At 42.0% G+C, this 15,830-nt stretch overlaps 1 protein-coding gene across 20 annotated transcripts in view; it reads left to right on the top strand.

The window, feature by feature from the left end:
• Positions 1 to 7,471, top strand: part of CADPS2 (calcium dependent secretion activator 2) — a 549,410-nt gene extending 541,939 nt beyond the window's left edge. For 19 of the 20 annotated variants that reach the window (XM_082399988.1, XM_082399986.1, XM_082399984.1 and 16 more), the window contains 2 exons: positions 1,411 to 1,515; positions 7,050 to 7,471. In XM_082399988.1, coding sequence (XP_082256114.1) covers positions 1,411 to 1,515; positions 7,050 to 7,223 — 279 coding nt within the window. In that variant the 3' untranslated portion in view covers positions 7,224 to 7,471. The remainder of the gene's footprint in view (positions 1 to 1,410; positions 1,516 to 7,049) is intronic. The other variant, XM_082399979.1, reaches the window with a different exon arrangement.
• Positions 7,472 to 15,830: the final 8,359 nt, after the last annotated feature.

The raw sequence follows: 15,830 nt of genomic DNA, 5'->3' as shown, positions 1-15,830 counted from the left end.
TTCAGTATCACAGTATTCAGTAAATCAGTTATTCATTTTCATTAGCTTATCTCATTTTATGCATGTGTGTCCAGTATGCCAACAAATTCATAGAAATAAGTCTGATGAAATGTTAAACTAATTCATTTTTATATTATGCTTAAACTACCATTCCTTATACTAAATTTTATTAGAACAATGTTAGTAAATACAAGTCCAGGTGAATTTCAGACTTACTTGAATTACTTGAGATTTCTTTTAGAAATTTGTATTTACTGCTTTATTATGGAAGAAAAATATCTTTTAAGATTTTTTTCTGTGTTTGAACACCTAAGAACATATGCACATACATATGAGATCTGTAGTGTCACTGTGTGTACACAAGCAAGGCACAAAATACCTTCTCTTTCAAAAACTCTTTTGTCATTTCCTAAATGCTGCGTGGACATTGATATTTCTCACAGTTATCTGAATGAGTAGCATTATTACATTATTTTCTTACAGTATTACCTAAACCTGGCTCTGGCGTGTAAGTACTGAATCCCTTAAAAATGCCATCACTAACGGCAGATTGCCCTTTTTTGAAAATAGGAACAAAATTTCTTCTTTTACTATACTCACAGGCATTATATAGGAGCAGGAAAGTACATTAGAGAAGAATTTCAATTTTCCCACCAAGAAAGTTGTAATAAACAGAGAGAAAATATGAACCTTCCAAAAGCACTTGTAAAATGAAACAGATTGTTTTCTTTTATAATTTGGTCAACTGACATCTGTTTTTGTGATTCTTATAAGACACAAGAATTTCATCCTGATAATGTTCCTTCCTAAGATCTGAAATCTGTATTTTAGGTGGTTTTAGACCATCTTGGCAAATACTTAACAACCGATAGCAGATAAAGGTGTGACTGGGGATTAGAGGTTAGTAAGCTGTGGATGTTTTTTGCCATCCCTCCTTTAAAATGCTATTTCTGGGTATTGCCTACGTGCATGGTGGCATCTACTCTGATTTTTACATAACGTACAGGCTAATGGGAAATTTCCCTTTGAAAATAATTTACCTGTTTTTTTCCTGCTGCTTGGCAGTGCATTCAGTTCCATAGCATGTATTTAGTACCCACTGTTACCTACAAATTACAAAGCAGGCCGCTAGGCTGCAAGTGCAAAAACACTGTTTCCCATGAATATGTTACAGCTAAAAGACTGTAACGTTAATTCGTGTAAAGAACAGCCTAGGTCAACTTAGCAGATTTTCTAGCAAAACATACAATTCTGTTAACAGGAAATTATAGCATTATTGACTTCAAGTGCTGATCTATGGTCATTTCAGAGTGTTTCATTACCCCCTCATTACCGAATCTGTTACATGAATACTGCAGAGGTTGTTTTCTTTTCTGTTTTCCTCCCCCCCGCCCCCATCCTTCTTTCCAGCAATGGTACAGCAGTTCCATGAAAGTCATTTGTGTGTGGTTGGCTGATAGATTAGACCTTCAGCTTCATATTTACCAACTGAAGACACTAATCAAGATTGTGAAGGTAAACAAAATGTGTTTAGATGTGAATTGCCCAGCAAGCTATAAAGAATAATGGCAAGATATTGACATATAAGAAAATCGTATTTCATATACCTGAGTGGATGTAAGTACTTTAAAAACATCACTTTCAGCAATGGTGTGCTGCTGTTTATTCCATTTTCAGTTAGATTGCTAAATAAACATAAATTTATCATTTTTGCATTAATGAATTAAAAGTATTTTGTTATCAAGTAATCATATTTGAAGATAATATATACATAAAGCCCCTAGCACATTTACCTGAATGTAGTAGGTCCACAATAATTTTGTATTAATTGTCTTAGGTATAGAAATGTTTTCTCCTAATATATTTCCTTCATATTTATTAATATATTATTATGAGGGCTTTTGAATTATATTTGCCCCTAGGATAAGGAGAGTCTCCTTTATTTTGTTATATCCTGATATGAAAGTAAAACATTGTCACTGCCTGAATTCTTTTGGAAGCATGCCCCTTCTTATATGTAAGAGCTGATCAGTATGAGTGTCGGGGACCATCCATAACCACTAACAGATGTTATATTAGTTCAATGAGGCTATTTTGACTTCTGCTTTTCAAGAGAAAATGTAATCACGTGCATGTTATATTGAGTGAGTAGGAGCTTTAAAGTAATATATTATTCAACATGATTTTTCACACCTTACAAATTCCAGTGGAAATACAAAATTGACCACAGGTATAACTTTTTCTTAAAATTGAGACAAATTCTGCATTATGGCAAAAAACATAACTCTAAGCTCTTGTGAATCAGCTGTTCCTTTAAATAAGTGACTTTTACTTCCATTCTAGTACCATTTATCAAATGGTATATGTATACCATTTATGTATTTATATATATGTGTGTGTGCCTATATATGTGTATATGTATATTTACAAGTACATATATATGTATATGTGTGTATTTGTGGGTATGTGTGTATATGTACTCACACACACATACACAGTGGTTCTCACAATGTCATTCCTGATATAACATTATCAGCATCACCTGGGAACTTGTTAGACATGCAAATTCTTCGGCTCCACACCAGACTCACTAAGTCAGAGCGTCTGAGAGTGGGGCCTGGCCATCTGTACATGAACAAGCTCCCCAGAGGATTCTGATAGAGATAAAGGTTGAGAAGAACCACTGTGTCACATCATTAAAAGTTTTATCCACATTAAAATATTTTCCACCATTCTCTTAGTTCCTGCAGTCTCATTAGAATATGAATTCTTTTGTGCCACAGACACATAGGTTATAGAAAGATCCACCAAGAGGAAAGTTCTGTTCTAAAGTCAGAAATTGGCAAATCTACTGGAACATAGAACCAGACCTATAATGTCACAGTAATAACAATCATGATTAGTCATAAATAACAAGTAAAATTAGTCACCCACTAATTTTAACACACTAAAACATTACATTTCAATTGACAGACTACCTTTGATCGAGAACACTTTTTACCAGGTGTTATTTATTTTACAAAGAAACTGAAAACACATTATGATACGTTCATGTTTGCTTTAGTTCCTCCATGGTTTCTTCCTTGTTTCTATAAATGTCACTTGGAGAGCTTTCAACTGAAGTTTGTTTTTCGTAAAAGAGAATCAGAATAATCTGTGTTTACCTTCTAAATATGTGTACATGTTAAGATTGCAGTCTATACTGTGACTGATATTGGGATTAGCTTGTTCCCCTTAGGATCAGCCATATTTTCAAGCTAATGTCTACTGTGTTCAGGATGTCAGAAATTACATACTCGGCTGATTGGTATTAGCTGATAGATTGGTAAGCTCTTTCTTTGTTTTTAGAATACGAATCTCCATTTTTTATTAGCCCATCATCTGTTTATTTCAAAGTTATGCCTCTTCTCGTATTCACAGTCATAACAGTTCAAGCACCAGTGACTATTTTAGCAGAAAAAATGATTAATAATTTTGTTAATTATAGGGTGACATTTCCATTGTATTCTAAGCCAGTCAGTTTATCTTATTTTAATATAGTCTTCATTATGGCTACCAACAGTCAAGACTGATAAATAGGAAATTAAGTTTCATGTATATGTTTGACTTTCCATGTTTTGTTTGTCGCAAGCAGGTCCCCAAACTCAGCCAATACTTTCTTGGGCTGGTACATTTAATCAACTCATAGGGCTTTACTTAATAATTAAAAGTGATTATTTTCACGATGAAAATTAGGATGAATTAATTTCAGTGTTCTGATTGGTTTTTTTCTACTTTGAATATAAACAGACTTTAACCAATTTCACACATAGATTCATCACTCTTCAGAGCCTATATGGCTATGCTTATAATGTTCATTTTCCAGTGAATTTAAGCAGCTGTTAAACAGCACATGTATAGAATTGCGCAGGCCCCGAGTAGGCTTTCCTTCCACCCGCATCACTTAGACTGGACCTGCCTGTCACAGCAGAGTAGCGCATTCTACTCGGGAGACGAGCTGAGAGCCACTGGACCCCGGCCTAGTCCTTCGAAGCATTGTCATTCTTCTGTGCCCACGGAGACCCAGGTGCCATCAAGATGGATTCGATAGCCAACTTTGCCCCACAGAGACACTCAGACGCCAGTTGGTTCATTGACGTTGCTCACTAAGAAGAGACAAATTGCAGTAAGATTTTCACACAAGATTTAGGACTAAGAAATTAACAAAGTTTAAACATCAGAATGGTTTATTTGGGGAAGGGAAAAATAGAATCCTCAAATAATCAAAATGGCTGATGGATTTCTGTTCTCCCCAGAGGCCGTTTGACATTTAAAAGCGGTTGACATAAATGAGCTGCCTCTTTTACTAGGAGAAAAGACGACAAGTGAGCAGCACCCTGCGGCAGGCACTTGTCTTAAGTAAGAGCCCAGCAGACCTTCTTGGCAGCCACAGAGGATCTCTAAGTGTCAGTAACATGTTATGAATTCTAAAAAGAGAGAAAGAGAGAGATTGCAGGGGTACCTGCCCTGCAGTGCCCCTAACTGCTTATCGCTTACTAATAAAGTAAGGAAGCAGAGTCTTAAGTTTATACAAATTAGAAAGCCTTTAAGGCTGCAAATCCACAATACAACTCTGTCCTGGCCAACTTACTGATACTTAAGCTAAGTCTAAGGAAAGTCATTCCAATAAAATAAGAAAGTGGGACTCACAAACTTGGTATATAATTGTCAGTGGAACACTAATACTTTATTTCAGATGTATTATCTGTAGATGAATATTTTGTGTGCTTGATATATTTTTAATCTAACTGTCAGAGTGTTAGAGGCTTGAACAGAAACCTCTATGGTAGTAATACCATGCATACTAGTTACCAGATTTTTCCAGACAAAATTTACCTTACAGAGTTACTTCATGGGTTCTGATGCAAGTTACCATATGTTTTGGTGTGAAAGTATCACCTTAGTAATAATAAGCTTTAATGGTTTAGAAAGAGAATATGAGGATGGTGGGATTTATGTGTCTTAATACAAAATATTAAAATCAAATTAAAAGGACTACCCTGGTGACACAGTGGTTAAGAATCCGCCTGCCAGTGCACGGGACACGGGTTCAAGCCCTGGTCCGGGAAGATCTCACATGCCGCGGAGCAACTAAGCCCATGCGCCACAACTGCTGAGCCCACGTGCCACAACTACAGAAGCCTGTGTGCCTAGAGCCTGTGCTCCACAACGAGAGACGCCACCGCAACGAGAAGCCCGTACACTGCAACAAAGAGTAGCCCCCGTTCACCGTAACTAGAGAAAGCCCACACGTAGCACCAAGACCCAACGCAGCCATAAATAGATAAATAAATAAATAAATAAATAAATAATCAAATTTAAATAGTTTGGGTCATTTAAGAAAAAAAACACTAAATTTTTCTTGCTGTTGAGATACTGACCTCAGATACAGTATAGTGTTCCTCACCATTCAGTTTATTTTTTGGACATGAGGTGGACTTTATTTATGCATTTTATTTATAACAAGTGAATATCACTTCTGAAACTTGAATGGTACCATAGGGCATAAGTCAGATGATATAAGACAGGAAGATAAAATGTGAAAACACCAATGGCACCACTACCTTGTAATGGTTCTGTTCCTTCCCAGAAGTCTGTTTGTAGACCAGGTGTGTATATCCAGGGGATTAAGATGCCATCCATCAGCACTTCCTACCTCAGGTGAATAAGCACCTTCAGCTGAGCTGTTTGAATATTATATTTTCCTTCTAACTGTGTTGAGTGAAATCAGGCATCCCTTAATGTTAATTTTCAGCTATTGGAGTTGTAATTTTGGGCTGGGAAGTACAACATTCCTTTTTTTATTAGACTTTTTTCATCTGTTAAGTGCAAACCCCCAAAAAAGTGACTGTTAGCAATCATTTAGAACAAAAAAGCAGCACATTGATATGTATTGATACTTTGGGCCAGTCCATTGACATCTGGCTGTTTAGTATTCTAAATCTAACATAGGACAGTTAAAAAAAAAAATCTTTAAAGATGTTTAGCATTTTAATGGCCTTAGAAGTGCCTCTACAGAATGAGCTATCTTCATTTGTGCTTTGTTTCCCCATTGAACTAACTCTAGACTTTTTCTACAACTTTAAAAATCAATAATAAAATACCAGCCTTGTTTAGTCATCAAAAACTCATGTGTGAAGAAAGTCTCACTTCAGGAGAAAAATAAAATAAGGAAAGTTTTATAGGTTACATATCTTAAGAGCCACAGAAATCAGAGTTTTGTTGTTATTCTTGTTGTTTTTAAGAATCACTATATAAACAATAACATGATATTTGCTCTATTTTTGACACATAATACACCAAATAATAATTTACTGTTTCACACCAAAAAAAGTAAATATGATTTATTAGCCCATCAATGGAAGTTTAACGCCAGAATTTAACACTTCACATTCCAAGGCAATTTCAGAAGGGCAAAATTCATACAGACATTTAGGTGTACACAAATTTTTACCCAGTGTGCATATAAATAAACTTTATAATTCACAAACGCTGAAAATGCAAACTTGTTTTAGTGTTAATAGGATTAATCCTCTTCCCTCCGCACACCTCCCCCAAAAACCTAATGCATTTTATAAAATGCAACGTATTTTTCAATACTAAAATAAAGGCTCCTCAATTGAAAAACTAAGAATTCCTTCATATTGAAAATGTACATAAGTACATATCATTTTACCTTTGTTACAGGTTATTCAAATAGTAAATTCTGTGCAATTAGTAATATTTGGGGGAAAAAAAGCTCATTTGTCATCTGACAGTCACAACATTTTGATCTACTCAGAGTGATTCTAGTTTGAATAGCACTATCAAAAGTCTCTCATTTCATTTGCTCCCCAGAACCTACACCAACAGGATGACTGGCCTGGGCAGCTACAATCCGAATCCATTAGTGAATTGTCCAAGATCATTTCTGAAATGCCAACTGAGTATATATACATTTAGACATACACAAATACATCCAGACATATAATCCGTAAGGGATCTAAGCAAATTCTCTCTCCTTCCTCTAGAAAACCTATAGGGACTTCCGATTGCAGGGTGTGTTGGAAGTCACCCTGAACAGTAAGACCTATGACACCCTGCACAGACGTTTAACAGTAGAGGAGGCTACAGCTTCTGTTTCGGAAGGAGGAGGACTTCAGGGCATCACGATGAAAGACAGTGATGAAGAAGAAGAAGGCTAATAAAATGCAGCTCTGCAGAAGGAAGGAGGACCTTGACATTGTTTATTTTGTACCTGTCCTTGTAATGACATTGATTGTTTGGACCAAATATAAATGCTTGTATTTCACTCTACATTTTAAAAAGTTAACCTGAAGCAGAGTTAAAAGAGAAAATGCCAAGTATTTTTTTGAAGAAGATCAGCCTTTTTTGTGTAGCTTGATCTAAAATGATCTTTGGCACTGTGATTGGAACATGAACTTTTTTTTTTTTTTAAAGAAGATTCGACTTTTTTTTCTGTAATTACATCAAAGTCATGTCGCTTGTGTGAAGTGAAATATGTATTTCTCATGATACAACATTGTGAGAATAAGCCACTTTTCATCATTGTGCCGGCTCTATTGTATGTACCCTTGTTAAAATGGTGTGTACTTGACAGTTTATCATTTACGTGCAAGGTTTGTTTCCTAGTTAATTTATCATTGTTGTGATGTGTGTTAAAACTTTAACGTTGGTTCTTAGTACTCTGAATTGGTCTTCCTGGGCTTAAAGGATCGCCAAACCCAAATATAGACTAGATTATCCAATGGGCTTGTGTCTTGTTCCATTCTGAACATTTTTTCCTTCAAGTATAAAAAATCCCAAAGTGTGGGGTAGTAAGTGTGCTGTCGTCAAAATACCATATTCTCCTACTACTAAGTGTAACAGCTTGCAGGCAATAAAAGTCCACTTGGTCCTAACCACTTATGTACTTATTAGACTTGTATAAATTAAATACAGTAAAATATGTTTGCAGCATTATAACCATCTCAACAATTTGGCTCTGTGTTTTTATTGTGTTTGTTTACAGTCAAATGAGTAAAAGATATTAACACTACTTTCCATCTAGTAGGCACTCACACTTGTTAAAAGAACTAGTTAAATATGAGAGCATATTTCCATAGCAAAGCTGATGTTGACTACATACTCATAGATTGTGTATTATTAGTTAACATTAGCAATTAGTGTTAATAATGAGTAATACTAGAAATGCTAGTAATGTTAACTAGCAATTGACATATTAACAGTTTTTCTTCCCCCAAAGTATTTTCTGGCTACAATTTTAAATTGTAATTTATCTTTGAATTTTAAGTCTTGTATTTTTTTCAAAAATATGCCAGCATTCATTCATAAGTAGTTTTTAAATGAAGTGAGTTAATGCAGAATAAGTGAAGGTACCCCTGAATTTGTGTAAACATAAGTTCTGAAGCTTTGGAAGTGAAACAACTTCTTGGCCCTCCAAATTTATTCTGGTGCCTGACCTAGACTAGCCCACAAAAACCTATTTAATCCACAGTTATTATATAATATTGTTTGGGCTCAATTCTGGGTCCTAGGGGTAAGAGACCCTGTGCTACAAGATAAACATGAATGGAAATTTCTTCTCCTTTCCTGGATTAGAGACCCACTCTACCAGCTCAGTATTGTTGAAAGGCAGTTTGTCTTGGAATGCTTGTCCTTCCCTTTCTTCTCCACCCTCATGCCAATACTATCCTTTCTCAAGCCCTCAGGTGTCTAGTCAGGCTACCCTCAAATCCCCAATGGTACCCTCCCCAAGCGGGCTCTGCACAGCTCAAATTGCTCTCTACTTGGAACTTACCCACCCTTCTTTTCCTTTATACCGAATGTCTATTTCTTTGATACAGCTTATCTCAGAGTAACTGGCCCATCTTGTCCTAAGGTATGAATAACTGATTAGCCATATATAACCCTTAGCCATCTATATATTTTTTTTTAAAAGGAAATATCTAGCTGATAGAATTTGGAAATAAAGGGGAAAGTGTGTGTTACAGGGGAAAGTACTTGGGGCCAGCAGGGTCTCCCTGCTGACCTGACCTATTTAACCTGCCCACTGGCCCTCTTTGCTGGTCAGCCTCTTGTAGCTTCTCTCCAGATTTGGGTATTCTCTGCTGCTTGCCTTGGACACCCAGATTTCTAAAACCTTCCACCCCCACTCCAGCCTCCACTGGCTTGCAGGGAGAGGACAGTAGCAATCAAGGGCAGGTAGTGGAGATGCTCACAGCTTTTTTAGGACGGTGTGGACTAACCTTTGAGCCACAGAGGGGTGTATGGAGAGAAATTTATAAAGTCACCCTGAAAAAGAATGAAAAGTTAGTTTGGGGCTTTTGCCCAGAAATGCTCTTCAACATAACTGCAGATTGCTTGAAATGACTTCATAATTGTTCATCGGTATGTATTGCTGTGAGAGTGAATGCCCAAGCATCTGTCTATTAAAGGACACCAAGTGTTCTTTAAAACAAGACAAAACAAAACAAAAACTTTTTAAAAAGAATGTAATTGAAAACCTAACAAATGTACAATTTTTGAAAGGAAAATCATTTTTAACTTCAAAGAAATAGCTCTACTCTCCTAAACGGTCTTGGGGAAGGGGAAAGACAAAAAAAAAAAAATGCATTCTTTGGCCAGTTTGGTGAATGTTGCAGGAGAAAATAACTAATACAGTCTAATGTCCAGCCGGAATCAGTTTGTTAAAGAACACACCTAGAGGGAAGGTTTCTCCAAGCTCTTGTTGGAGAAAAATAATAATGCCTTTTTCCCGTAAAGGGAAAGAACCACACTGAGCTTAACGTAAACCTCTCAGCTCCAGCTGTGGGTCGTTCTTGTATTCACGGATTTTTCCACTTGAATTCCCCTTAGTTCTTGTTCATTGTCCCTCGCTCTGGAGAAAGGATTTCCTGCTACTTTTGCAGTAAGCGCCCATGCAAAGTGTCTCGGGGCTCGCCCCGCGCCCCCAGGGTCACAGCCGGCCTGGTCCCGCGGCGATCGTGGGTGAGGGGGTCCGTGAGCTCCGGGAAGGTGCCCTTGGTGGAAAAGCGGCCCCTCCGCCATCGCCATTCCTGGACCGCGAAACCCCTCCCCACTGCCGCGCGGCGGCCTCCCGAGAGGGGCGCGCCCCGAGCCACCCCGCGAAAGCCCGGGGTCTTCCGAGCCCCTCCCGCCACGCCTTTGGTAGAAGGACCGATGGAAGAAATTAGAGCAAGAGCTCGATCGCTTTCATTTCTTACTCCCAACACAGAAAATGGAAATTTCCCGGTCCGGGTCCCTAAAGGGAGGTGACAAATCGATGTTCCCCGAGAGTTGTTCACGCGCCGCTGGCGGGGCAGCTACGCGGCCGGAGAGCGACCGAGTCGGGCCCCGCGCGCTCCGCGCTCGCCCTTCACCGCAACCCCGGCCCCGCCCGCAGCCCTCCACCCGTCCCAGCCCCGCGGGGTTTGTGCGGAATTCCGGGGCCTCGTTTGGGGGGATTCGGGAGGATGGGGCTCATCCCGCCTTTACACTGAGTCCCCATCCCCTCCCTGGTGCTGTGCAGGGAGACGCCGTGGGCGTGGGTCTCCTTTTCCCTTTAAGTCCAGATCGCTGGACCCGCAGGAACCTTAGGGAAAGGCCGGCGGCTCGTTTGGCCCCGGAATTTAGCTGCAGATGGAGTCAAGCCCAGGGACCTGGGCAGCAGGCCAGAGGCAAAGAGCAGTTGCGACCCCGCAGCAGCGACGGCTCCGGAGCGCTTCACCCCAACCCCGGGAGCCCAGGGCGAGGCTTCCTCCCCACGCCTCTCCGCCTCCCGCCGCGTGGGCTGGTAGATGCGGGGCAGATGTGCCTTCAGCTGCCCTTCTCTGTAACGCTGAAGTTTGATACTTTAAGGGGCCAGAGGCGAGTGCAGGCTGTGAGCGCAAAGCTCTGAGCCTGGGTTCTAGAAGTCACGGTGACGGTCAGCCACAGCCTCTATCCAGGCGCAGTACGTGATCGTTTTAAGGGAGAAGGAGGCACTAGACTGTGAGTGTGTACAGCCGAGAGAAAGGAAGTAAGACAAGAATTCGATGTGTTTCCCAAGTTGAAAAAGACCCCGATTTAAAGATCTACCCAGAAACGTGTGCACGTGACACAGCTTGGGAAACCGTAAGGGGCCAGGGCCTTAGAGCCAGGAAAGCCTGGGTTTGAGGACCAACGGCTACCCGTCTTCCCCGCCTCCGAGCTCTGCGTCCTTGGGCAAGTTAGGTAACCTCTCTGTGAAGCGGGCTCTCAATAAGGAAGGTGATGCGTATAAGTTGTGGCCATTGTTGACTCTTTCTTCATGTAGGGGTGGATTCGGAAGAAATTGTGGGAGGCCTGCCCCTGCCAACATACACCACCACTCGCACCAACCAGTTCTCGCCGGGTTGGCACAGGGTCACAGTCATCTCGGCAGATCTTCGGCTCCGTCCCTGGCGTGTCCGTGGACTGGCTAGAACTGTCCAGTTTCAGGGTTATTTATACAGCCAGCCTAGTGGGAGGAGAGGAGACCGGGAGGGGCAAGTCGACGGTCTCCCAAAAGGGCCAGTATTCCGAGAGCAGCCCCTGGAGCTGCAGTTAGGAGGGGAGGCGGCTGGAGACGTGTCTTTGGGTCCACATGAGGATATTGTTCGTCGGTCAGGGCCTCCGAAACCGAAAGGTTATGATGGGGGGGGGGGTGTCGGACCACAAGCGAGGAATCCCAGGCCTCTGCCTGTGCCCAATAGGTTGAGTTCAAGAGAATTTCAAGGGCAAACTGGTGTTCATTAGTGTTTTCCCAGATTTAAGGAGGCCTTAAATGGCGTCCTGCGTCTCAGCCCAGAGATGCGCACACGGCACGGGAAAATGCGAAGCAGCCCCGGGGGTGAGGCAGAGGAGACCGAAGGCCGCCCCGGCGCGCCCCAAGGTGACCTCAGCCGTGGCAACAGAGTAAAAAACGGCAGGCTCTGAGGACGACAGCTAGCACGCTCCGTGCTCCGGAGTGTTGAACTGACCGCCCTTCGAAGCCGTCAGGGAAACGCCAATAGCGTAGAGACCCAGCGCGGGGCCGAGGGCGCGCCCAGGGTCACAAGCCAGGATGTCCGTGGCGAGGGAGGTGCGAGCCCAGGTGGTGCCGGGGCCAGGCACGCGGTGGCCTGGAGGAGGGAGAGACTGATCACTCACCAAAGGGAAAGATATCGCGCCCTGCTCTGTGCCAGGACTAGAGCTGCTTTTTTTAACTGGAGAGATGTTCCCCTTCCCCATCATTCATTTAAGATAGCCTGCTTGCAGCTTCCTGAGTTCCAGACCTAAGAAACAGGATTTCATGCCCCACGCCGACCCTCCCACTCCGGAATGCCACGTTGCCTTTAATCTCCCCTACTTTGCAACTTTACACTGCGGGTGGCTGTATTTGTGTGCTTATTTGCAGTGCGATTAAAAAAAATAAATCAGGCTTCCCTGGTGGTGCAGTGGTTAAGAATCCGCCTGCCAATGCAGGGGACACGGGGAGCAACTAAGCCCGTGGGCCACAACTACTGAGCCTGCGCTCTAGAGCCCGCGAGCCACAACTACTGAAGCCCGTGTGCCACAACTTCTGAAGCCCACGTGCCTAGAGCCCGTGCTCCGGCAGCAAGAGAAACCACTGCAATGAGAAGCCCGCGCACCGCAACGAAGAGTAGCCCCCGCTCACCGCAACTAGAGAAAGCCCACGCGCAACAACGAAGACCCAAGGCAGCCAAAATAAATAAATTTATTTTTAATAAATAAATAAATCAGCCAATAAGCATAGTCTAGAGTTGTCTGAAATCTCCTTTCACGTGGTCCATCCCTAGGATCAGTGGTTCTCTGGTCTGAGAGGAAGTGAAGAGTTGATTTCAAACAAGAACCATCAGGCAGAGTAGATACTCTTTCCTGGTCCCTGGCACAGGCTTGTTTATGGAGCTCCTACACATAATATGTACCTTTGCAAAAATTGAAAGTGGTGTGTCAAATTATTTCTTTTTCTACTTTAAGTCAATTCTAGTTTGCCTTTTAACACTGCCTCCTTCCTGACACCCAACTGGTAACACCTCTCTTGGGTGTGATTGACAGAAAGAAAACTTTAAATGCTGAAGTTTGTTGTTTAGGGTACTTCCTTAAAATGCCAAGGAAGCAAAACTAATTGTAACCTTGGAAGGAGATTTTGCTAGGGAGGTAGAAAAAGTTTCCTTAAAGAGGGTTACATTAGTAAAAGGTCAGAACCCAATAGGACTGGATTTCAAAACGTAGAAAGTGAAATATGGAAATGCTAGGATAGCAGTAGATTGTGTCAGGGGAGGGCTTTTGTTAGGTGTCCCTGACCTACACACATACCCCAAAGCTGGGTAATAATTTTTTTAAACACACCACAAAGTTGCTATATTGAAGACGCTCATTCACTGTCACTCATTCAAACTGCCCAGTTTTTTGTTACATTGGGTGATTGCTTGGTGTGTTCTTTCATATAATCATGATAGTCTATCAGGAAGTTGATTAATTTTAGAAATAACAGCTTCGAAAGAGAAGCTTTAATCAAATTGGGATTTTTGAAAAGCTTTTGTGAAAGGGTAATTCACAAATCTACAGAAGAAATTGTCCCCTGGGGAACTCAAGACTGGACGTGGGAGAGCAGGCCCCCAAGGATAAGGGAAGTCCTCAAGGTTGTGAAAAATAATTTAGCAAATGTGATTTTTTAATCTGTATTTTAACATTTCCATGTATATAACCAGAAAGCAAATCACTGAGCAGAAGCGTTGTTTTTAAATACAGTTGTCTGAAAAATATTTGGGAAAATTTTATAGCTTAAGTTTTTAACAAGGTGATGGATAGCTTTTCACATGTAAAGTAGTTTTATTTTTAAATCTCCTTTCAATCTCAAAGCCTCCCAAGAATGAAGTGGGCTTTGATTTAGTCCCATTTTACAGAAAAACAAGGCAAAGGGGAACTGCCACCATCCGTTCGGGTTAACAAGGAGTCCACTGGCTGGGTGGCCCTCCCCAGGCTGGCACTCCCTGGCTAGAAGGCTAAAGCAGGACAGGAAACCGGCATCATTTATTTCAGCCCTCAAAATTCCTGGGACACATCGGTGGTAGGAGTACTTAATGAAAAAGAAGTTTCTTAGAACTGAGGAAACGTTCTCAACTTCAATGGATAATTGAAGAAACAAGTTTTAAAAGGATAGAAGGGGACAAAGAGGAGAAAAGAGGATTATTATTTACCCTTTATGGGGCAGCAATTGCAGGGGGGGAGTGGTTAGTGAAGGCAGAATTCACTGCATACTTGAAAAAGTAGATGATTTCTCCTCTTAAGTTCCTGCCCATACAGGTTTAACGAAAAGCTCTAGAAATTAAGTTAAAATAACTGCAAACTACTGATGGGTTGGACTGAATGAGAGAGAATATGGCCAATTTTGCACATAGGTTTTGGAGAGAAGAGGGAGGCTGGAAGAGCAGTAAGATGCAGAAAGGCAGAGATGGGAGAAGAAAGGCGTTTCCTCTTTCCGATCTCCAGTGACCACCACGTCCGCCACTAAGCAAGAGGGGAGGGCTCCACTGCTCACCCGCAGATGGACCGGATGCCAGATGCACTTGGCCGAGGCACAGCACGAGACCAAGGGCACCTGCACTGCTGCAGCCTTCCCGCTAAAATAAGAGGACGCTGGGATCCCACAAACCTTACCCTTGGATTTCCCCATGCCCGGTGTTCCACAGGGAATCATTAAGAAAATGCCTCCAGCAGGGCTCCAGAATTTGCATTTATTAGTGGTATCTGAGTTCAAATGCAGAAGGAACAAAACAAAACAAAAATACTAGTCCAAAAGGCAAGACAGCAATCACGTGTATTTTGTAGCTGCCACGTCTTACTTTTTGATCTTACATTTGAGTTGGCCAGCTGGAGCCCAGTTGACAGCAGGGCCTCTCAGTAGATGTTGTGGCCTTCACTTATCTAGGGAAATAATGAATTGGAATGTCCTATTAATATTAAAGGGTAATGAATTTGCTTTTCAAATAAAAGGTCCATGTTAGCCAAATCAAAGGGGAACAGATCCTTTGGAAAGTGAGGGACCCCAATTACCATCATGCCCACTGCCTTTTGAACACAGCATATGCTCTCAATTTTTAAAACTCTTTTGCCGTCAGTAAGAAATCTAAATCAGAGTCACTAAAGCCAATTTCTCTGTCTCTCTCCCTTTTTTTCCTCCCTCTCTGCCTCTCCTTTCAACACTGTTGTGAAAGTTCAGTTACTCTCCGTCATGAGTAAAAAGCTCGGGGAATCAGCTACTATGCCAACGCCGGGAACATATCCAGGCCCATGGTGCGAATAATGGAACATGTGCTGTCGAATTCATATTTTTGTCCTTTAGGTTTACATCCACGCCCTTGTATTATGTAAATTTCTGAAAAGCTGTGAATCACAGGGTTAGATCGAGGAGGGTCCCCCCCTCCTCCACTTGCAACTGGAACCGACCCCATTCAGTCTTTGAATGATTCACAGCTTCGTTTCTTCCTCGCGCTTTTTTCCCCGGACCCAGCTTTGCTTCCCACCCTCCACCCCGCGGGTCGGCAGGGAAACAGAGCCGCCAACCCGGGCCCCGGGAGCCGCGGCGGGGGCAGCGTTCGTGACATCAGGCGGCCGGCCCTGGAGGTCACCGCGGGCCGCCAGACGCTGTTCCCCTGTAGTCAGCGTTCACACGGACTCGGGCCGCTTAGCTTCGCGGTGTTTCCAGCACTCTCTTCCTCTGTGAGACTGATGGGAAACTCTGAGGGCAGCAGACCCACTGCTGGTGAAATTCAAAGAATCAACTG

This window comes from Balaenoptera borealis (genome assembly GCF_965194805.1).
Source record: "Balaenoptera borealis genome assembly, chromosome: 7".
NCBI classification, from domain to species: Eukaryota; Metazoa; Chordata; class Mammalia; order Artiodactyla; family Balaenopteridae; genus Balaenoptera; species Balaenoptera borealis.
This window is presented reverse-complemented; position numbering and strand designations above follow the sequence as displayed.